Source organism: Mastigoproctus giganteus, chromosome 12, assembly GCF_048544385.1.
Source record: "Mastigoproctus giganteus isolate SK-2022 chromosome 12, ASM4854438v1, whole genome shotgun sequence".
Taxonomy (NCBI): Eukaryota; Metazoa; Arthropoda; class Arachnida; order Uropygi; family Thelyphonidae; genus Mastigoproctus; species Mastigoproctus giganteus.
Genome location: NC_143586.1, coordinates 91,111,553 through 91,135,374, shown reverse-complemented (window position 1 = coordinate 91,135,374; position 23,822 = coordinate 91,111,553). Strand labels below are relative to the sequence as shown.

Below are 23,822 nucleotides of genomic sequence, written 5' to 3'. Positions count from 1 at the left end.
TCGCCTGCATTAATTTACACTGACTCCCTTAGTGATATCTTTGCCATAAGGAAGAATTTCTCATCCTACATTGAAACACATTCATTCCCTGGCCATTCTGGCATTCCGGGAAATGAAAATGCTGACTTTGCTGCTAAACATCCTAAACCCACTCTCTCACAACATCCTCAGGTTCCTTACACTGACTATAAGTCTGTTATTTGCAAAGCATGTTATGACAACTGGTCACAGATCTGGGAAACGAATACTAACAGTAAACTTTACCAGATAAGACAAGAACCAAAGCTGTGGCTCTCAGGCTTCCAACAAAACAGACGAGAGGAAATGGTGTTGGCAAGGCTGAGAATTGGACATACCTATCATACCCATCTCTTCCTGTTATTGGGAGAAAACCCACCCCAGTGCTCATCCTGTCACAGTCAGCTTACGGTCCATCATTTTCTGCTTGATTGTCCCTTATGTTCAACCATCTGGTCAAACACTTTTGATTTAGAGTCCAGGCTTAACATATCACATCATTTATCTCATATCCTAGGAAATGATGCAAATATTGAAGAACTTTTAATCTACTTAAAATGTATTGGCCTATACAAGTGTATATAATTTAACAACTATAAGGATATGGTCATGCAAATAAACTATGAATAGACACAGTTTGGCATCTGTAGCCCTTGTGTCATTAAACCCAAAACCAACAACAACAACCTCAAATATCCGGCCAAAATTAAAAGCCTTACAGCCCATCCTGTTCGGCGGTTGCTCTTCAATCCTGAATGAACAGTGTTCTATAACAGTAAACCAAACTGTTTGTCTTATTAGTCTAATGAGCCACATGTTGAAGCTACTGCTACTCCAAAACAGGATTTACAAAAAATGTGAATCAGTAATCTCTGACACCCAATTTGGATTCTGAAGCAGACTAGGCACAAGAGAAGCTTTCCTAGGTATAAACATGTTGTTACAAAAATGTAGAGAACACCAGAAGACAGTATTCATCTGCTTCATAGACTTTGAAAAGGCTTTAAATTGGGTACAACGTTTACATGTTGTACCCAATTGAAAGCCTTTTCAAAGTAAAGCTTATAGAAGCACTTAAAAAGCTAGATCTTGATGGATGGGACATCAGACTCATCAAAGAAATCTACTGGAATCAAACAGCCACTGTAATTGTCGATGAGGGTGAAACTGACAAGATCAATATAAAAGGAGGGGGTAAGGCAGGGTTGTGTTCTTTTGCCCATGCTATTTACCATCTATTCTGAAGTTATTTTCCAAAATGCATTGTGGAAAAGAAAAGAAGGAATTAAAATAAATGGTCAGCTGATAAATAGCATATGATACGCTGATGATACTGCTATATTTACAGAAAATATAGATCTCCAATTGCTTTTGGACTGTATTAACAACAAATGTAATGATATGGGTTTAAGAATCAATGTCAACAAGGCCAAATACATGGCTGTGAGTAAATCTCCAGTAAACTAAGTCTAGCTATTATTGATTGGAGCTCCAATAGATAGTGACTCATTTTAAATACCATGTAGTTGACTAAATGCTCATCTAGATCCGGAAGTAGAAATTAAAGCAAAAAATATATAGGAGTTGCGAGAAATGCCTTTACAAAATACAGAACAATGCTGTGTCAAAGCTCTAAATCTGTCAATCAGACTGAAATTCATTAGGTGCTTTGTGTGGTCCATACTATTATACGGAGTTGAAACTTGGACACTGCAAACATCAAGCATGGACAAAATAGAGGCCTTCAAAATATGGATCTACAGACACATGCTAAAAATATCTTGGTTAGACAGAATCATCAACATTGAAGTCTTGAAAAGAGCAGGAAGGAAACATAAATTGTTGAGCTTAGTGAAGAGAAGGAAATGTGAAATATAAATTACTTCAAGTAATAATAGAGGGGGAAAAAGAGGAGGAAACTTTCTTGGCTGAAAAACATCTGCAGCTGGATTGGCAAATCAGCTGAGGATCTTTTTCATCTCGCACAAGACAGAGAGAAGTGCAGCGTGGTGATCCCCAACCTCCAATAGGAGACTGCATCAAAAGAAGAAGAAACCGAACTGAAAATAGACCCACTGGTATTAGACTAAAAGATTTGCTCCCCACCTGGAATATTAATTTTGACAATATACTCCAAGAGACCGATGTACCCGATCCACCCTGGTCTGTAAATCTTTCTTGCTATGATACCTATTTTCAGCAATGGGGAAAGTAATCCCTTACAGACAAAAATATTAAACAACTACATAAAGGACATGCCCTCAACAATACGCAAAGCTGCCTAATATATACAGATGGCTCGAAAACAGGTTTGACGTTGGTGCCACTGCTGTCTTTCCTTCTTTTACAGTGTCCATATCACTATCGGCTGAATGTAGCAGTTATACTGCATAATTTTATGCAATTAAATTAGCCTTCCACAGTGTCAGCAGTGTAATATACTCCAATTCCATTGAGTGCAGTGTCTGCATTGGACAATAAATTTTTAGTACTGCATCACATCAAAAAACAAATCCTTTTCTGTTTAAACCATCTACAGAATAAAAATCATTCAGTGAAGTTTTGCTCGATTCCAGGGCATTCTGGTATCACAGGTAATGAGAGTAGATCAGACAACCAAACAGTACAACACTAAGAATTTACCAAGTACTATACATGGATTATTTGAAGCATATAAAAAAAGTCTGTATATTTCAGTGGTCAGATATATGGAAGTCACAAAGGAATAACAAATTGCTCCAAATCAAAGAGGAACCAGCATTATGAATTTCCAGCTTAAGACAAAACAGACGGGAAGAAGTTGTACTAAAAAGATTAAGATCAGAACACACACACCTAACCAATACATTTCTTCTCATGAGGGATGACCCACCTCGATGTGCGCATTGTACATTACCGCTTACAGTCAAACATACAGTGGCAGACAGAAAAAATGCATCACTTGTGAATTTTGCAAATAATGTGTTTTGCGCTGTGGATTGCAGAAATGTTCAAAATGCATTTGTTAGATGGGATATATATCTCTGTCCACCTGATATACCTAACTGCCATAAATATCTTCCCAAAAGGTAAAATGCGTGATTAATGAGGTGCCTCCGTTACCAGGTGGGAAGGAGCAGCAGTGCGTAGCACACGCTTCTTGATTAGACCAGGGTTCGAGTCCGTCACCACCAAATACAGAGAATGCGGAAAGGTCAGGGAATGACCACTGCATATTCCCAGAGCAATATGGCCTTAGTTGCTAATGCTCCTAAAAACCAAATAACAAACAAACAGCGTGATTAATGGAAATATGAGAAATCATGCAAATGGCAATCGTGACAACCAAATGTACATTTTATTGCATTTACGTGGACAAACTAAAATGACAAGTTAATGTAATAGTATTATATACTGTAAATCGGCAAAATATATCCTCAATATTTTGTTGTTCCTCCTCGAACATCAATTACAGCCTTGCAACGATCTGGTGTAGAGTTAATCAATTTCTGGATATACAGTTGCTCAATTTCGTGGTACCACACCCTTATAGTGCTCTCCTGCAGATGAATCTTATTTTGTTGGCTTCTGAGCAATTTTAGACAACATTATGTACCAGCAATTTTCAGTAGGCTTCAAATCTGCTGTTGCGACAGTTGCTGGGCCAGTCCAACACTGTAATGCCAGCATTTCTGAGGTATGACTGCATCTTAAGGGAAAAAAATGAGGGAAAACATTGGTGTAAGTATGTTATAAGCCTTCTGAGACAAGAAGACAAACTCATCATTGAATCTAAATAGCATAAAACTTACCAATTTTGCTGTGTGGCAAGGTGCTGAGTCCTGTTGAAAAATGCAGTTTTGGATGTCTGTGTGGTGATCCCTAATAACGGGTTTCAGGAACTCCTCCAAGATAGCAGTGTAGGTTTCTGCATTTGCCGTTCCGTTAATAAACTTAATTCATCCCAACCCTTTGCTTGTTATGCATCCCCAGACCATCTGACTGGCATGGAACTTTACAGTGAGTGTTATGTAGTCAGGATGGTATGCCTCCGATTTTCGTCTTCTGACATATCGTCACTTCCCATCCATGCCATGCAGGTTGAATTTTGATTCATCAGGAAAGATGACGGTGTCCCATTGCTCTTTTGTGATGAAACATGCGTTTTAGCCCAAGCAAGTCACTTCTTTCTCATTTGTTGGGTCAACAAAGGCTTCTTCTTGGGCCGATAGGCATGCAGACCACATTTCGAAAACCGTCTTTGGATAGTTCGTGCACTTGTTTCAACACCAGAGGCCATCTCAAAGTCCAGTTTTAGATCAGGAGCACTAGCATGGTGATTACGAAGTTTCAAATATTGATCTTGGGAAGGCATAGTCACTCTCTTATGGCCTGATCCAGGTCTTCTCTTCACATTACCGGTTTCACACTTTAATTTCAGCACCCAGGATACTGTTGACTGGTGGCAGCCTATTTTATCAGCGATAGCATGCGTACAAAACCCTTCCTGAGACAGAGCAACAGCTACACTTTTTTTTTCTTGGTGTCAATGGAACATATGGAGCCATGCTTACACCTCCGCAGAACAGGATACTAATGAGCGTGTATACCCTTCCAATGGCGTATTTATAGAAACGGCTGATGCAATACCTTGCAGTTACTGTCTGATGCAATAGAAGCATTATTTGATGCAATACCTTTGCTTTGCAACAAACAAAATGACTGTAATCCAACAATATCTTATACGTTTCACTTTTTTTGTCTGCCACTGTATATTCTTAGATTGTACGCACTATTCCCATTTCAGAAAAAATACTTTCCACTTTTAGTCACGAATGCGAGAATCTTTATTGCTTACCCACATCATTGGAAATAGTGCTGATCTAGCTGAACTGTATACCTTCTTTAAACAAATACACATATATGAATTCTTCTGATGCCAAACTTGACCAAATTATTATATTACTGTAGAATGGTAATATAGGAACTGTTACATTTTGGCCTCAGCTGCCCTTGTACCCTTAAACACTCATATCAATATAAATACCAATGACCCACCAATGTGTGAGAACTGTGAAATTGTTTTGATCATTATTATTAATCATAATAATTTGTGCTAATCATAATAATCATTATTCATATTTTTATGGAATGTCCTGTTTTTAACAATGCATAATTTATGGTTTATGGATTTTATTAATCTGGCCGAACCTTTTACTCTCAGCCAGATTTTAGGTGACAGGGACATATGCTTAACATTTTTAAGCTTTTATAATTTATTAATTTATACACATGTATTTTAATTTATCCTTTTATATTTTTGATATATATTTATTTCTTTTGGTGTGGTACTGTTTTTTTCTTTACCTTTACTTGATGAATTATTTCCTTAGCTGCCAGTGTATCTTTAAACACCAAATAACTAACTAGGACTTCCTGTTTGTATTGTTCTCTCTCTCTCTCTCTCTCCATAGTTCAGTTAATAAATTCATAAGCTAAACTTTATCAACGTATGTGAAAAGAATTTCCTTTACTTAACTAGATTTTTGTTTTATTCTGCAATTTCAAGATTTTATTAAGAAATTACAAAATTTAGGTAATTTTAGCATGAGTTATTTTTCTCCTGCTTGTCTTTCTGTATTTTCTAGATCCTCTTCTTAGCAGGATTATCCATAATGATTGGATTGAAAAGGACGCTTCATTTCTTTTTCCGAGATTACAGAATGAAGGCATCTACTGCTTTTTTTGGAGGTATTCTTATTGTTCTTATTGGATGGCCAGTGTTAGGAATCATTGTAGAAATGTATGGGTTTTTCCTTCTGTTCAGGTAAGTATGATATTAATTAAATAAAATTTGTGTGTACAATGTAAGATCAGAATGTTTAGGGACCAACTTTGTATCTTGAAATTGCAGCAGCATAGCAAGTTGACATTTTTTGCAAAATGTTCAGTGTATCATCTAGACATGGTGTATGATTGACCTATTTATCTGCAGTCAGCGTGAATTAGCATACTTTGAATAGAAGGCATTTAATGTGTTTCATTGTATTTTAAAACAAGTGATTTTACTGAGCTGAATATTTGCATCAGAGATTTTTAAATTGGAGGAAAATGCCACAAAATGCTAAAACAGCTTTCAGAGAAGGTGCTATGTGTCATTCAAAGACATTACAGTAGTTCAAAAAGTTTAAAGAGAGCCACTTGTATCCATGATCTGATCATGAGTGATTGACATTTAACTATCCACAAAATTGCTAATGAAATCTGTATTTCTTATGGCATGTGAATCAATTTTAATACAAGATTTGGCATTATAATAGGTTGCAGTCAGATTTGTGTCTTGCATCCTCACTGGTGATCACAGAGAGTGGTGGGTTCTTGTATTTTAGGACCTTCGTGAATGTGCTGCTGCCGAGCCAACTTTGTTACTTCCATCATTACTGGTGATGAATCATGGGTGCTTGACTATTACCAAGATATTTCTGGGTAATAGACATGAGAATGTTTATTGGGTACCCCACTTAACACATTTACATGTGCTCACAAAAGATATTCCTATGGTGTGTTGGGAGTGTAATTGTCAAATACTGCCCATGCTCCTGAAGAAACATGTGCTGAGAACCGTGAGCCTGCTGGTATTTAAGGATGTGCCATACGATAAACCTCACTGTTGAAAAAGGAGGCGGATGCCTCTGAAAGCTACGGTGTTTTTGTGCTTTTATCAGTTTTATTATCCTGTGTTTTATCTACATTGTTTTATTATAATTTATTCATTGCAGTTTAAAATTTCATATTTTATTGTACAGACAGTTACCTTTTTATCAGTTTTATCCGGTGGAATATATCATTCTATTTATTTCATTTATTTACATCATTATTATTTTAATATAACACAATCTATTTATTTATTTTTAATAACGGTTGGTGTAGGATTGTGCACTTATTATGAATATTACAGCCAGATGCATCCTTTTAGACTGGCTCATACATGAGATGAGACAGAAGGAGATAGATGGCACAAAGAGCAGCTTTTCATATTATTATTATTATTAGCCATATAATGCAAGGAAGCCTGAGGTTTCTGCTGCACCAGCCAAAAAAAATTTTTTTGAGTTACACTCAGAGAGAGAGAGAGAGAGAGAGAGAGAGAGAGAGAGAGAGAGAGAGAGAGCGAGCGAGCAAGAGTCAGAAATAGAAGGGAATCACCAAGAAAGAGAAGAATGATGATATCCAGCTCAGGACCCTGGGTGTGCCAAGCTCATACTCACCAGATGTGAGCCTCTGGGGTCAGTGGCACAACTACAGGAACCTCTGTTTGTTATTTGGTTTTTAGGATCATTAGCAACTAAGGCCACATTGCTCCGGGAATATGCGGTGGTCATTCCCTGACCTTTCCGCATCCTCCGTATTTGGTGGTGACGGGCTCGAACCCCGGTCTAATCAAGAAGCGTGTACTACGCACTGCTGCTCCTTCTCACCTGGCTACGGAGGCACCACAGGAACATCTGACCTTAATACACATCATAGGAGAAAATTCAAACATAAATGAGCTGTTTGCTTTCCTCAGATTTGCTGGTCTCTATAACTGCATATAATGAACCCAAAATGAAAAAATAAATCTAGTCAGCTTATAAAATCTTACTTTGGGCACATTATGGCCACAGTAGCTGTTCTGCCAATAAACTTTCACACAAATGAGAACTCTTTTGCACTCTCTGAGTCTTATACATTCGGTTTCTACTACATGGATTTTCCAAAGATACTTCATGGGCATTGTCTTTCTGAATTGGCATTCTCAATTCTCCCACTCTGAACACTTGCCACAAGCAGTGAGTATCCATTCCCTATCCAACTCCAAACTCACAGAACCAACTTTTTCCCTTCCTCATTTAGCCCTTCTACTTCTGTTTTTTTGGAACAGTCTTCCTTCTCTTGTATATCCCAAGAATTACCCAGGAATTGAAGTCATGTTAATAAAGTATCTTCTGTCTTCTCAGCAAGGCTGAGAAGACAGAAGATACTTTATTAACATGACTAATAATTCATGTTGAGGGAAATTGACCACAATCTACCATGCTGGTCCAGTGTGGGTTGGCAAATCAACTGTATTTATCAGGCAGGGGCTTGAACCCCGGTCTACTCAAGGAGCTTGTGCTACTGCACTCCCGCTCCTGCCAAGCGATAGTGACCTATCGATTTTTTGTGCCATATATATCAAGGTCTCTTACTCAGCAAATAAGTTATATTTATTTTAGTGTATTTTCTTCCTGTTTTACTCAAGTGATTCTTTACTTAAAAGCTTTCAAGTAAGAATCCAGAAAGTAAATTCACTTTTCTCTCCTTATACATGTATATTTATTTAATTCGTACTATCCCAACTAACTTCCTCAACCGTTTGGTCACTGGTGGCACAGCTCCTGCCTTCACGTGGTTGGGCTGGTAACCTGGGAGAAGAAAGTTACTCTCCCAGGGCTAAAAGGAGCAAAGATGGACTTAAATAATTTTCCTCCTTTAGAGCTATCAAGCTCAAGGTCAGAAATGTCCAGTGAAAATGACAAACCAACCTAAAAGACTTCGAATAGAAGTAGTGTGTCATAACCTCCCTAACTTTTTGGTGATACACTCTCTGTCTACTCAGCCTGTGGGCAAGCTATCACCATTTATGATCCAAAAATATTTAGAATCAATTGCAGGATCACCAAAAATGGTGAAGAGACTGCAATCAGGAGACCTCCTGGTTGAAACAGCCACCGCCAAACATTCTGAGTGGCTATTAAAGACAAAAACATTTGGTGGGTTGCCAGTATCTGTTACTCCCCACAATACTTTAAATTCATCGAAAGGCTTCATCACAGAGTGGGACCTGCTTTCAGTGTCTGAGGAGGAATTAGTCCACAAACTTAGTAATCAGAAGGTAATCAGTGCGAAGCGCATAATGATTAAAAAAGATGGAAATCTCATACCAACTCGATCCATCATTTTAACCTTCAAAACTCCTGATTTGCCATCCACTGTAAAAGCTAACTATTTAAACTGCCGGATTCGACCGTACATCCTGAATCCTCTTCGCTGTTTTAAATGCCAGAAATATGGCCGTTCTCAGCAGGCATGCAGAGGTGATGCTATCTGTCCTATATGTGGCTCTAAAGATCATACACAAGCAGATTGCTCAGCTTCAACCCCCATGTGTCCCAACTGCAAAAGAAGTCATCCTACGTTTTCTAAATCATGCGATATGTTGAAAACTGGAAATAAAATTCAGAGATACAAAATAGAACATAAAGTAACATATCCCGAAGCACGCAGACAAATTTTGTCGACCATGCCCAATCAATCTTATGCATCTCGCACCCGAAGCTATATTTCAACTGCAGCTCAAACAGACGTGTCAATACCACCGAACACCGCTTTGGCAAATTGGGTTAAAGAAACATTATCAGCCTCCAGAAAAGATACTCCTAAACCCAAAAACAGTGAAGCCACAAACAACCCAATTAGTATCCTAACTGATACTCCAGCAGTCTCGCAGGACAATGAAAGAATGAAAACTACCAAAGATTGTAAGAAAGCCGAACCTCAAACAAACAGTATGGAAGTGGATGTACACCCGGATTATGAGGAACCCATCCTAGAATTGCATGCCAATGACACTATGGATACTGGTTGCCCCACATTCCCAAAAAACAGCCAGATGAATCATCCTCAAATAAACCTAAATAATGCATAACATCATACAGTGGAATTGCAGAGGACTAAGCAGCCATTCTGACTTAAAAGATTTAATAGCTCAATTCAACCCCATAGCTGTATGCCTACAGGAAACATTCTTTTCACCCCAAGTTTCGCCAAAATTCTCCAATTATATGATGTATAGACGAGATAGAAACTCAGTCTCCTGCACGTGGAGGAGGAGCCATTCTGGTTAATTCTAAATTGCCATCCAAGCCGATCTAGTTAATAACAAATCTAGAAGCTGTGGCTACTCGTATTGCAGTTGGTACATCAGTTACTCTTGTTACCGTTTATATTCCACCATCTCTACCTCTTCCCCATTCAGAACTTGACAATATCATTACACAACTCCCAACTCCAATTTGTTTTTTCGGTGACTTTAATGGACACCATCCATTGTGGGGATCCACTACAATGGACAGAAGAGGCAAATTAATTGAAGAATTTATGAATAATAGCGATCTTAATTTACTAAACACTGGATCTCCTACTTACATCCACCTACCTACAGGATCTACTTCTGTAGTTGACTTGTCAATTTGCTCTCCATCCATCTTTCCAATCCTGACATGGTCGGTATTATCCAATCCCTTTAACAGTGACCACTTTCCAATTATTTGCTCAATACAAACAACAGTAACTCAAAATCCTAACCAACGATCCAATTGAAATTTAGTAAGGCGAACTGGCGTGGCTATTCTGCGCAAATGCTCTTAGACAGAATTTATGTCCAACAGAAACATATTGATACTGTAACTACTTACATAACCAATCAGATTCTGACTGCGGCAAATGCTTTCATTCCAAAATTCAAGACATTTCGTGCTCACCGAAATCACTGGTGGAATGCAGAGTGCTCTATTGCCAAACAAGATAAAAACCGTGCATGGAATTATTTTCTGAAGTATCCTACTACCACTAACTTAATTGCTTATAAAACGCTTAAAGCAAAAGTAAGGCAAATTAGAAGGAAAACAAAACGCGATTCGTGGATTGCTTTTGCATCAACCATCACAAAAGACAGTGACACACGAATCATCTGGAGAAGGATACAGGCGCTAAATGGCAAATTTGTTCGGCTGCCCTCTCCCATACTTCACTGGAAAGGAAAAGACATGTCTATGCTCGAAGAAGTTGCCCATGCGTTAGCAGAATCTTTTGCCACCATCTCTGCTTCTGCTTCCTATGCATCCTCCTTCCAGAGCATTAAAGATCGTGCAGAACGGTATAAAATTAACTTCTCAACGTGCCGCTCCTTTCCGTACAACCAATCCTTTACATTAATAGAACTGAAAGATTCGTTAAATAGATCTTACAACAGTTCTTCAGGGCCAGATGGTGTTCATTACATTATGCTAAAGCATTTACATGAAGAGGACTTGTGTACTCTGTTGATTTTCTACAATTGGATCTTCTCTGAAAATGTCTATCCTTCGTCCTGGTGCCATTCGTTCATTATCGCCATACCAAAACCGGGCAAAGATCCTACCCTGGTTCAAAATTATAGGCCAATATCTCTTTCCATGGAAAATTTTCAAAAGGATGATTCATACAAGACTCACTTACATCCTGGAGTCACAGAATCTCCTTCAAGACCATCAGTATGGATTTTGGAAGAACAGATCAACGCTAGACGTGCTTATTAAAGCTGAATCTCATATTCGCAATGCCTTTTGTCATGAGACACCTAGTCATGATCAACTTAGATCTTGAAAAGGCATTCGACACTATTTGGCATCATGGTATTATAATGGATCTTTACCATCTAGGTCGGCGCCTCCGTAGCCAGGTGGGAAGGAGCAGCAGTGCATAGCACACGCTTCTTGATTAGACCGGGGTTCGAGCCCATCACCACCAAATACGGAGGATGCGGAAAGGTCAGGGAATGACCACCGCATATCCTGGAGCAATATGGCCTTAGTTGCTAATGCTCCTAAAAACTAAATAACAAATAACAAATAACCATCTAGGTCTAAGGGGACAGTTGCCTGAAATAATTCAGAATTTCTTGCGACTTCGTTATTTTCAGGTCCAATATAAAAACGCACTCTCTAAATCTCACATTCAAGAGGAAGGCGTACCACAGGGTTCGATACTTAGTCCAACACTGTTCGCAATTCGAGTTAGCAATATGACATGGAACATCCCAAAAACTGTTGAAACTTACATGTATGCAGACGATCTTACCATTTCCTGTCAGTCCAAAAGTATGAACACCATTGAGCGGCAGCTCCAACTAGCCATAACCAAAATAGAATCCTGGACTTCATGGAATGGTTATCGACTATCATAAAATAAATGAACTGCCACTGACTTCTGCAAGTTATGGGCTCTCCATCCTGGCCCTGAACTAGAAATAAACAAAACTCCAATCCCACTTGTTAATACCGTTAGATTTCTTGGACTGATATTGGACAGCAAGCCAAACTTCCAAACTCACGTCACTCATTTAAGAACTACTTGTCTAAAGCATATGAATATACTTCGATCAGTCTCGTCCATGTCATGGGGAGCTGATCCTTATACCTTACTACACCTGTACAAGTCTCTAATCCTATCACGCTTGGATTACAGTTCTTTAGTATATGACTCTGCCAGGGTATGCACATTAGAACGGCTGAACATCATACAGTACGGTGCTCTGAGGACAGCCCTAGGAGCTTTCAGGTCTTCTCCGACCCAAAGTCTTTATATTGAAGTGCATGATCCCCCATTACACCTGCATAGAAAAATACTACTGCTCCACTATGCTGCTATGATCCAGAGTCTACCATCGCACCCTAGTTAGGAGTATCTCTATAATACTCGGTGGGAATCGTTCTATGAGAGCAAGCCAAATGAAAACAGACCTGCTTCACTCAGGATTAAAGAGCTTGTTCAGAGTTGGAATATCAATTTAAATGAAATTTTTCAGGACACAACTGCACCTGTTCCACCTTGGACTTATACGTCTGTCTCTCACGATGTGCACTTTCTCCAGTGGGGGAAAAATATTATACCGCCCTGCAATATTGCAATATCAGACAGTTATACTCAGTTCATGCTACTATGAACAACCATGCCTATAAAATTTATGCAGATGGTTCCAAAACTGACAAAATTGTAGGTGCTGCTGCAGTTTTTCCTTCAGGTACGATTTCAGCCACACTACTGCTAGCTTGCAGCGTCTTTACAGCATAAATTATATGCCATTAAGTTAGCGCTTAGTAAAATTATTGAGCTTTCCATCTCACCTGTCATAATTTACACTGACTCCCTCTTGCCGACCGGGCTGGCCGGGTGGGTAAAGTACCTGCCTGGCAACCCAAAGGTCGCGGGTTTGAATCCCGCCTCGGGCTTGATCAAAGTGCTGCAAAAACCTTGGGAGGTGTATTATGGCCACAGAAGCTGATGCACCAACAACTAACTAAAAAAAAAAAAAAACTGACTCCCACAGTGCTGTCTCTGCCATAAAGAAGTTCTCATATTCTCGTCCTATCTTGAAACAGATTCATTCCCAGCTATTCTGCTGCAGTGTGTCCAATCAGCTTCTGTTAGATCCCTGGCCATTCTGGCATTCCTGGAAATGAAAGTGCTGACTTTGCCGCTAAACATCTTCAAAGCACTCTCTCACAATATCCTCAGGTTCCTTACACTGACTATAAGTCTGTCATTCGTAAAGCGTGCTATGATAAATGGCCACAGATCTGGAAAGGTAACATCAACAATAAACTTTACCAGATAAAAGAAGATCCAAAGCTGTGGCACTCTAGCTTCCGACGAAACAGACAAGAAGTAATGGTATTGGCAAGGCTCAGAATTAGACACACTCACCATACCCATCTCTTCCTGCTAGGAGAAAACCCACCTCAGTGCTCATCCTATCAGATGCAACTTACGGTTCGTCATTTTCTGGTTGAGTGTCCCTTATATTCAACCGTTCGATCAAACACTTTCCGGTCACTCTTAACGTTGAACATCTCATCTAATTTATCTCATATATATTAGGAAATGAAGCCGATATACAAGAATTTTTCATGTATTTAAAACATATTTAAAACAGGAGCATATAATTTAACATCTCTAATGATATGTTCCTGTAAATAAACTGTGAACAGACACAATTTGGCCTCAGTAGCCCTTGTGTCGTTAATCCCAATAACAACAACCTGACCACTCGGCTATGGAGGCCTCATTACATCCCATTACCTATTCTTGAATTTGTCCATACTAATATATGGGTTTTATAATTATGTCATTAACTTTTCTTTAATTTGCCCATACTAATATAATATGGTTTTTACTTTTTCAGAGGATTCCTTCCAACAGTTATTAATTTTCTGAAAGGTGTCCCATACATTGGAGTGTTGTTGTACCTGCCTGGAGTAAGTTATGTAAGTGCAGAATCGTTTTAATTTTTTAAATTGTATTATGAACAATTATAGGTTTATTATAGTACAATTTTAGGTTTATTATAGAACAATTATAGCTTTATTATAGAACAATTATAGTTGTACTTGCTTGGGGGAGGTAAAAGGACTAATAGATTAACAGTAGCCACTGGAAGAGGTGAAAGTGATTCTTGCACTGCTTCTATTGGAATGAGCAGCAGCCTGGAAAACAAGATGCATGGTATTTCAGAGACTGCTGGGAGTCATTGCGGTATAAGTAAACACATGTGTTGTGTTAGGGTAGCTAAGAATAGGAACAGGTGCGTGTATACTTGCGTGTACACCAATGCTAGGAATTTGGTAAATAAATTTGATGAATTTGAGATATTGCTCAAAACATCAAAGGCAGATATTGTTGGGATATTAGAGACGTGGTATCACACAGATATAAGGAAAGCAGAACTGAAATTTGGGGAGTACAATGTGTACAGGAAGGATAGACAGGATAGGAAGGGAGGAGGGGTTATGCTATTAGTTAAGAAACACATAAAATCCAAGGAAGTGAAGCGAGTCAACATCGCTGGACAGTGCAGTGTTGAGTCAGTTTGGTGTGACATAAGCATTGGGAGACCAAAATTGAGAGTAGGAGTATGCTATAGGCCTAACGACTCTGATGATTATAATAAGAAACTGTACACAGAAATAGAGTGGGTCAGTAAATCAGAGAGTCTTATAATGGGGGATTTTAATTTCCCAGATATTGACTGGAATTTGTTTGTTTGTTTGTTGGTTTTTAGGAGCATTAGCAACTAAGACGATATTGCTCCGGGAATTATGTGGTGGTCATTCCTTGACCTTTCCGCATCCTCCGTATTTGGTGGTGATGGGCTCAAACCCAGGTCTAATCAAGAAGCGTGTGTTATGCACTGCTGGAATTTGTGCATTGGTCACTCACACACTAGCAAGGCTTTTGTGGATTTATTGGATGATTATTTTCTACATCAGCATGTTCAAGAGGCAACTAGAGGGACTAATACTCTTGATCGGATTATCAGTAGTGATTCTTCATGCATTAAGAATCTGCAGATAAAGGAACAACAGTGTGCTGAAGTGGGATTTACTCAAAGAGGCAACTACAATAGTCTGAGACAGTATTTAAATTCTATGCAGTGGGACCAACTGATGATGTTACCAACAGCAAATTCAAAATGGGAAGCATTCAAAGAATTTATCTTGGGAGCTACTAGGCTTTACATACCAACTAAGAAATATTATTCAAGGTTTAGGCCTAAATGGATGTAAGATGAACTAATGAGACATATGGCAGAGAAGAAAAATGAATGGGATACATAAATTAACGGGTGACATTGGAAGCCTATGATAGATATAAGATGCTCTGTAACCAAGTCACAAAGGAGATTAGGCAGGCAAAGGCAGATTATGAGAAATCCTTGGCAAAGGATGCAAAGAAAAATAGAAAAGAGTTCTTTACCTATGTAAACTCTAGAAGGAAAGGGAATCAGATTGGTCCACTGGATATTGATGGTTCAACTGTTTATGATCCTGCTCAGGTGGCTAACAAACTAAATGAGTATTTTGCATCTACATTCACACATGAGGAATTATTCAGAAAGGGGAATGCCAGAGGTGAAGTAAACTCTGGCAGTGAGCTAGATGATTTTGTAATAACTGAGAGGAAAGTGGAGGAAAAATTGTTGGGGATAAACATAAAAAAGCACCTGGGGTGGATGGGATCTATCCGGTTATATTAAAGGAGGCAGCAAAGGAAGTAAGCAAACCCTTAGCCATAATTATGAGAGCTTCTTTGGACTCAGGGGAGATACCCATAGACTGGAGATGTGCAAATGTGACCCCAGTTCACCAAGGAGAATCAAAGGCTGACTCAAGTAATTATAGACTTGTGAGTTTAACTTCTGTTCCAGGAAAATTAATGGAGGCACTGGTTAAAGAAGCACTGCAGGATCATCTAGACAAGACTATAGTTATAGCTTGGACACAGCATGGTTTTGTTAAGGGAAAGTCTTGCCTGACCAATTTGATTGGATACTATGATGCAGTCACAAAAGAACTGGATGCAGGAAATAACTTTGATATCATATATTTGGACCTTAGAAAGGCATTCGATATTGTTGCACATGGAAGATTGCTGCACAAATTGGAGCAGTGTGGCATTGGAGGCAAATTGCTGTTATGGATAAAGTGATGGTTGAGGGGGAGAAGACAGAGAGTGGTAACCAATGGACACTGCTCATCATGGACTAATGTTATTAGTGGAGTTCCTCAAGGTCCATTGTTGATTTCTGTATTTATAAATGATATTTATGATGGTATATCAGGCTTAATGTTCAAGTTTGCAGACGATACGAAGTTTGGCAGGGTTGTTAATGACACTAATGACAGTACACTGCTGCAACAGGATCTAGAAAAGTTGAGCAGATGGGCTGAGAGGTGGTAAATGAAGTTTAACATTGACAAATGTAAAGTACTACATATGGGAAGCAGTAACCCCAGAGTAACGTATCAACTCTGTGGTACTACACTGACAGTGGTAGAGAATGAAAAGGACCTGGGGGGTAATTGTGCAGGCAGATATGAAGTTTTTTGAGCAGTGCAGATGGTCTGCAAGAGTAGCTCATGGTGTTTTGTCAATGATAGACAGAAATTTTTCTAGAAGGGATAAGTAGGTGATTATCCCCTTGTATAAGGCAATGGTCGGGCCACACCTTGAGTACTGTATACAGGTCTGGAGTCCTCATTTTAAGAAGGATGTAGAGCTGTTGGAACAAGTACAGAGAAGGGCAACAAGATTAGTGAATGGAACAAAGGCTTAAGTTTTGCAAATTACAATGTTTGGAGACTAGGCATCTGAGAGGTGATCTGATTGAGATGTATAAAGCCTTGAATGGTTTGAGCATGCTCAATGCTGATGGGATTTCCTCTTGCTCAGAATAATCACCTGAGAGGACATAAATTTAAATTGAGGAAAGACAGATGTAGGATAGTTGTGCGGAAATTTGCCTTTAGCCAGCGGGTAGTTGATTGGTGGAACAGACTTCCATCCCTTGTTGTGGAAGTTGATAGCCTAAAAAAATTTAAGGCTCGCTGGACAGGTATTTCGAACAAACGGAGGGGTGAAATGGGAGCGTTTTTTTTTTTTTTTTTTTTTTTTTTCTTTTGGCTGATGCTGCATAAGCTTGCTATCTTGCATCATATGCCTCTACTAATGCAAATGTTAATGCTATTCTTCAGAAAATATGATTAATATTATAAAATTTGCTTTCATATTTATAAAAATATTTATTAGATTGTTGTTTGTTTGGTTGGGGATTTATTAGGCGCATCGGCATCTGTGGCCATAGTGCACCATTTATTAGATTGAAAATTTATTGCTAACTTTAATGTAATGTGAAGTATCTACCCTATCTTTATTACATTATTACATTATATCAGCAAGATATAATGTAATAATGTATTAAGATATAGCTTTAAATGTAAAAGATGCTGATATTTATAATTATATCATTTCAGAATTTCTAGATGTAGGAATTTCATCTCTAGATGATTTAAAATGAACCCAGCTTCTGAAATGAACTGTTTGCTGTGCACAGAATGAATGATCACATTCACAAAACAAATAACAATGCTTTTTAGGATTGGTGTGTAGGTATATGTGTTGGACACTTAATGTGAGATGGGTACATTGACTGTTGTTTGTGCACTGTTAACAAGTTGTACTTGCTAGTGTGCCCAGCATGTATTGATGTAATTTTTGACTGCAGGAGTGAACACCAGTGAACATTTATTGCTGTATGTTACTATCTACTAAGTGGGATATTTGAAGTGTGCTGTGGTCTTCCAATTGTGTAAAAAAAATTCACATGGGACACACCAAAAAAAAAAAAAAAAAAAGATTTACTTACACCCATCAGGAAGGGTGATGTTAACATTCATTTTTTGATTGACATAGACCACTGCTGATAGCTTTATTAGTCCATAGTGCCACAGTTAAAAACTATCACCACAGTGGAACAGTTAGTGGTTCATAAAGGTAAAGTGGCATACAACTTAAAATATGGTATGGCATTGCTTTATGACAATACAAAACCTCACACACCCCATGACATCCAGACTCAACAGCAGCAGCATGAGTGAGAAGCTTAACGACCCAGTTCATAGCTGTGAGCTGTTACTGTATGCGTGGCACTTCTTTAGGAACCTAAAGAAGGTGCTCAGAGGTCTGTGCTTTCACTTAGTGAAATCATAGCTGAAGGAGTCCGTCACATGTTAGATACAGTGAATTTATACATTGAGGATGCCTTGACTGGTGACACAAGGGGACCAATGTCTAAATGCTGCATAAATTTTAGATTCATTAAAGCTTTTGATACAATTCCCATGAAATGCTATTGGTATAAATTGGAAGAATCTGAAATTACAGGAAAGTTCTATAGTTGGACTAGGAACTGTGTGAAAAACAGGTGACAGAGGATGGCCATAAATGTACATTCTTCATTATGGACTAGCGTAGTAAATAGAGTCCTTCGGGCAGGGATTATTCTTGCCCTAGCAGCCTCTGAGTGCTCTGCCCTCCCTTCTTGTTTTTAATATTGATATTGATGAAGAAGTACAGAGAATGCTGTCAAAGTTTTCTGATGATGTGAAGGTTGGAAAAGTGGTTAACAACCATAACCAGTCTGTATTGTTTAAAACAATTTGGGCCAATTAGAAATAATGCCTAATGAATAGAAACTACTCAGTTTTATCATTACTAAATGAAAAGTTGTGTACTTGGAAAACAGAACGCTTGAAGCAACCGACAGACTAGTAGAGGAGGATGGGTAGTTAAAGGTGGTTCAGGACAAAGATTTAGGGATTGCAGAACAATTCATAGGTAGATAGCTAGAAGGTATATGATATCCTATTGATGATTTATCAGGCATCTGCTGGCTCGTTATAGCCTTAGACACCGATCCACATAAAATCCTAAAACAACCAATCAGGCATCTCCACTTAGGGGAAAAGGACCTTATTGCCCCTCTATATAAGAGGATGGCAAGACAATGCCTGAAATGTGGCAGATTGATATGTTTGATGTCTTTTGAGGTTATGATGGGCATCATGGTAAAAATCCAATCTTCCTGACATTTTGAGTGTACAGTTCTAAAACAGTGTTCACAGGCCAGCCACTCTACCAGATTACCCTCATGGTCCAAGGGACAGGATTTAGACTGGTGGCAGCATGGGTATAATATCTGGATAGCCTCGGCTTCCCACTCCCAAGCCCATTTATTGCTTGCTAGGTAGTGGTGTCCCATTTGGTCTCCACGGTGGGTGAGGATCCCAGGTATTGAACAAAAACAAAACACCCATGAATCCTGATAAAGATATTTCTTCCAGGCCCCAACACTGTCCCTATATGAAAAATTTTCACGGTTATAAATGATTCTAGAACTAGGGGCCATAAATTCAAGTTATGGGGAGAGATGTTTAAACTGGATTGCAGAAAGTTTTATTTTATCCAGTGAGTTATAAATTACTGGAATTAGTTACTTACATGGGTGGTAAAGGCTGACAGTTTGGGAAAATTTAAAAGGTCAGCTGTTTAAATATCTATGGGAGGAGGGAAATGCTTAGGTTGTCTATTTCTTTTTCTTTTATTAATTATTTATTTATTATTTTTTTAATTTTCTTCTTATTATTTTATTCTTCCCTTTTTTTTTTTTTTTTTGTGGTTGGTGCAGCATAAGCCATAGGCTTCCTTGCACCATGTGGCCATTGCTAATACTAATTAGAAGTTGCCCCTGTTAATGTTACTTTAGCAAAAAGACAGAAAACTGGTACAGTATCAGTTCCACCACCACGTTACCTGATAATACACTCTACAAGTGAGAAAGCTATAGTTAAAATGTCACCTTTACTTAGCCAGAAGGGTTGACAGGCTGTCCTAAATCGGTAAAATGGCTTCGGTCAGAGGCCGTTTTACTGATTTAGGAGAGATTTTACCATTCAGAATAGCTCCGCCAAGCCACGTCTATTGAGGGAAATGCCTATCACAGTTACCACCTTCACACAAGGTACTTAACTCATCCCATGTTGTCATTGTTGAATGTGATCACATGGAAGTGTCAGAAGAGGAAATCTGTTCTGATTTAAAACCCAAAGGAGACAGCTGCGAAACGAATCTTCATGCATAGGGATGAGAAACTTGTTCCCACTAGACACATCATCCTAACTTTCAATTCACCAATTTCTCCTAGTGAGATCAAAACAGGTTACATTAACCGTCCAGTGTGTGTCCATGTGTTCCAAATCCTTTAAGGTGCTCTAAGCACCAGAAATATGGACACTCGCAAATGACCTGTCGTGGAGCCCTTGCCTGTGTCAGTATTCTGCAAGGGACATAAAACTACTTCATGTTCAGCCACAAAACCCACTTGTATTAACTGCCAAGGTAGAACACTCTGCATACTGACAAGCATGCTAGAAGTGGAAGGAAGAAAAAGAAATAAAAAGACTTAATGCAGAGATGAACATATATCATGAGGCAAGAAAAGCAGTGAAACTTATAAATGCTAACAGCCCTACCTACAATCAAAAGGTAGCAGGGAGGTGTTCCTTTGGAACTCAGACAGAAATGACCATCCCACCAAAAGAGTCATTATTCCCATTGCACACTACCTCTTAAGCTCAATAAACTCCATACAGAAGGATCAATCAGCTGCCACTCCTATATTTGTACTTCCTAATGCCCCGCCAGCAACAAAAGAAAATGCTGGAGAAAAGAATAAGAAACTTGTATATCGTAGCTCTCAAGAAAAAATAGATTGAGGAGAAGGTGATACCTGACAAAACAGTCTTGGAATTCTTCGTGAAGGAGGAAATGGACATACTTCCCCAAAAGAGAAATATTCAAGACTGAGAAAAGTTGGAAGCTGCCTGACGAACTCCTTGTCCTGAAATATAAAAGTGAAAAACAGGCACTTGATTTCACATCCAGGGCCTTTATCCCTACAACAGGCTGTTCACCAAACAGAAACTGAGAATAGCACTAACCCTCTCTAAGGCAAGAGTGCTGTTGACTAGATGCCATCCATTATAAAATGATTAAGCACCTTTCACCAAAATCTGTGGATCACCTGATCCTTCTATATAACAGAATCTTTACTGAAGAGCAGTTTCCGGATGCCTGGCACAAACCAACCATTCTTACCTTTGTGAAGCCAGGAAAGGACCCTAAAATTCCTTCCATCAGCCTATTGCTCTGACTGGTTATTTGTGCAAAATCCTGGAGAAAATGCTCATCTTGTATGGTAATTAGAATCAAATGACCTTCTCTTCAGCATGCAGTGCAGCTTCCGAGGGAATCGGTCCACTTTGGCCCATTTAATTTGACTGGAAAATTCGATTCAGGATGTTTTCCTGAAACAAGAAAATCTGGTGTCAGTATTTTTTGATATGGAAAAAACATATGACACAACTTGGAGATATGGCATTTTAAAAGACCTATATAGCCTTGGTCTTAGAGGCCACCTACCCATTAAATATTCTTCATTCTCTCTCTCCTCTTCTGTGCACACGTGCGATCCAAACTAGATTACGGGTCCCAGGTATGTGCTTCAGCCAGAGACAGCGTACATCAGTGGCTGTACCCTGTACATCATAAGGCTATTCGTATCACTACTGGAGCACTTAATACATCTCCTCTCCAGAGCTTATACATGGAAGCAAATGAACCACCATTATTGCTTTGATGTAAGCAGTAAGTCTCTAAAGTATGCTTTAAAATTGAAATCCCTACCAACCTATCCTACATCTGTTTTTGTGCCTAATTGGGAAAATTTGTACAATGACTGTCAGACTGTGAGACGTCCTTTTAGTATTTTCATCCAAGGACTACTCATAGAGTTTAAACTAACGGTAGACATGGTTGCAAGCACCAAAGCATACCCTTCCACCCTGGCCTTTTCATATTCCATCATGCAACTTTTCCCTTAAGAACTGGGTAAAGTCTGATACTCCATCTGTCTACCTACAGCTCTATTCTGTACACAGAGCTGAACACTCTGACTTCCTGCCAGTTTACACAGGTGGTGTGAAGTTGGAGTCATGTAAGATCTGCTGCTGATTTCCAGACATTACTACATCAGATCAGATTCTTTCTGAATTCAGCATATACACTGCAGAGCTGTATGCTATAGAATTAGCCTTGAATCACATTAGAACTTGTCAGTACCAAAGGTCTATAATATATTCCGATTCTTTGAGCATGTTATAGGCTTTATTATCTTTGAGACACAATTCTCATCCAGTTCTCTCTTGAGTTCAGCAGAAGTACATTCTTTTCATTAACACAATTTTGATATTTGCTTCTGCTGGATTTCTAGCCACACTGGGATTCAGGGAATTTATAATTTATTTGGCTGCAGTGTCAGCCAGATAAATTATAAAATTATAATATATAATTTGTGCATATAGTGTGAGTATACTAGCATTTATTCTATTTTACATTTGTATATAAATTTTGAAGTGGTAACCTTTTTGAAAGGTTACCAAAAATCCTTTTTATCTCTCTTATGGCATGGCTATAGCACACTATAGCCTCGGTCACTTTTGCACCAGAAAAACAGAAATCATCAATCAGTCAGTCAGTTCAACAAATTTAAGGCATCTGCAGAATAGCTTAAAAATCAACTTCTCTACTATGGTATCACATCCCTACAACCAGTCATTCACATCAACAGAACTTTTAGAATCTTCCAATAAAACATCCAATAATGCTGCTGATCCAGATGGAGTTTTCTGCATAATGTTTAAACAACAAAGCAGAAAATCACTGTTAAATTTTTATAATCAAACATTTTTAGAAAATACTTACCCAAACTCTTTGTGTCACTCAATTGTTCTAGCCTTCCCAAAGCCAGGAAAGGATTTTACCTTTCCACAAAATTACAGTCCAATTTCACTGACAAGCTGTTTAGACAAAGTCATGGAAAAAACAGTTCACAGGTGGTTAATGTGGTTCCTGGAAACTGAAAACTTGCTAAACAATAATCAGTACTGGTATTGGGAAAATCAGTCCACATTGGATGTGATGATCAAAGCAGAAACAAACATCAAAAATGCTTTCATAAGGAGACGGCACCTGGTCATGGTTAATCAGTATCGAGAATGCCTTCAGTTCCACTTAGCAATATGGTGTTCTTCAAGATCTTCATTCTTTTGATATGAGAGGACACTTAGCCAAATTTATAGAAAACTTCTCCTGCCACAGAACATTTCAGATTAGACACATGAACAATTTATCCAAATCATTTGAACAAGAGGAGGGTGTACTGCACAGTTTCCATCCTCAGTGCAACATTATTTACAATAAGAATTGCAAACATAATGTGGGACTTACCATATACAGTTGAATCGTATGTTTGTTTATGACCTCATTACCTCTTGTCAGTCCCAAACTGTGAAGACCATTGAAAGGCAACACTTCAACTCTCCATAGCCATAATAGGATCATGGCACTATGGAATGGCTATTCCCTAGCAGAAAAGAAATCTACTGCAATTCATTTCTGCAAATAACATAAACAACGTCCGAATCGAAAAATAGATCAACAACTTTTGTTTCTTGGGCTTATATTTAATTAATAAACAAAATTTTGCTGTTCATAACTTACCTTTGGACAGCTTTTCTAAAAAAATTGAA

The 23,822-nt window shown here is 38.6% G+C and overlaps 1 protein-coding gene across 1 annotated transcript in view; it reads left to right on the top strand.

The window, feature by feature from the left end:
- LOC150077267 (vesicle transport protein GOT1B-like) overlaps positions 1 to 23,822 on the top strand; it is an 82,637-nt gene that overhangs the window by 46,614 nt on the left and 12,201 nt on the right. The window contains exons 3-4 of the mRNA XM_090386494.1: positions 5,646 to 5,824; positions 14,021 to 14,102. Coding sequence (XP_090242620.1) covers positions 5,646 to 5,824; positions 14,021 to 14,102 — 261 coding nt within the window. The remainder of the gene's footprint in view (positions 1 to 5,645; positions 5,825 to 14,020; positions 14,103 to 23,822) is intronic.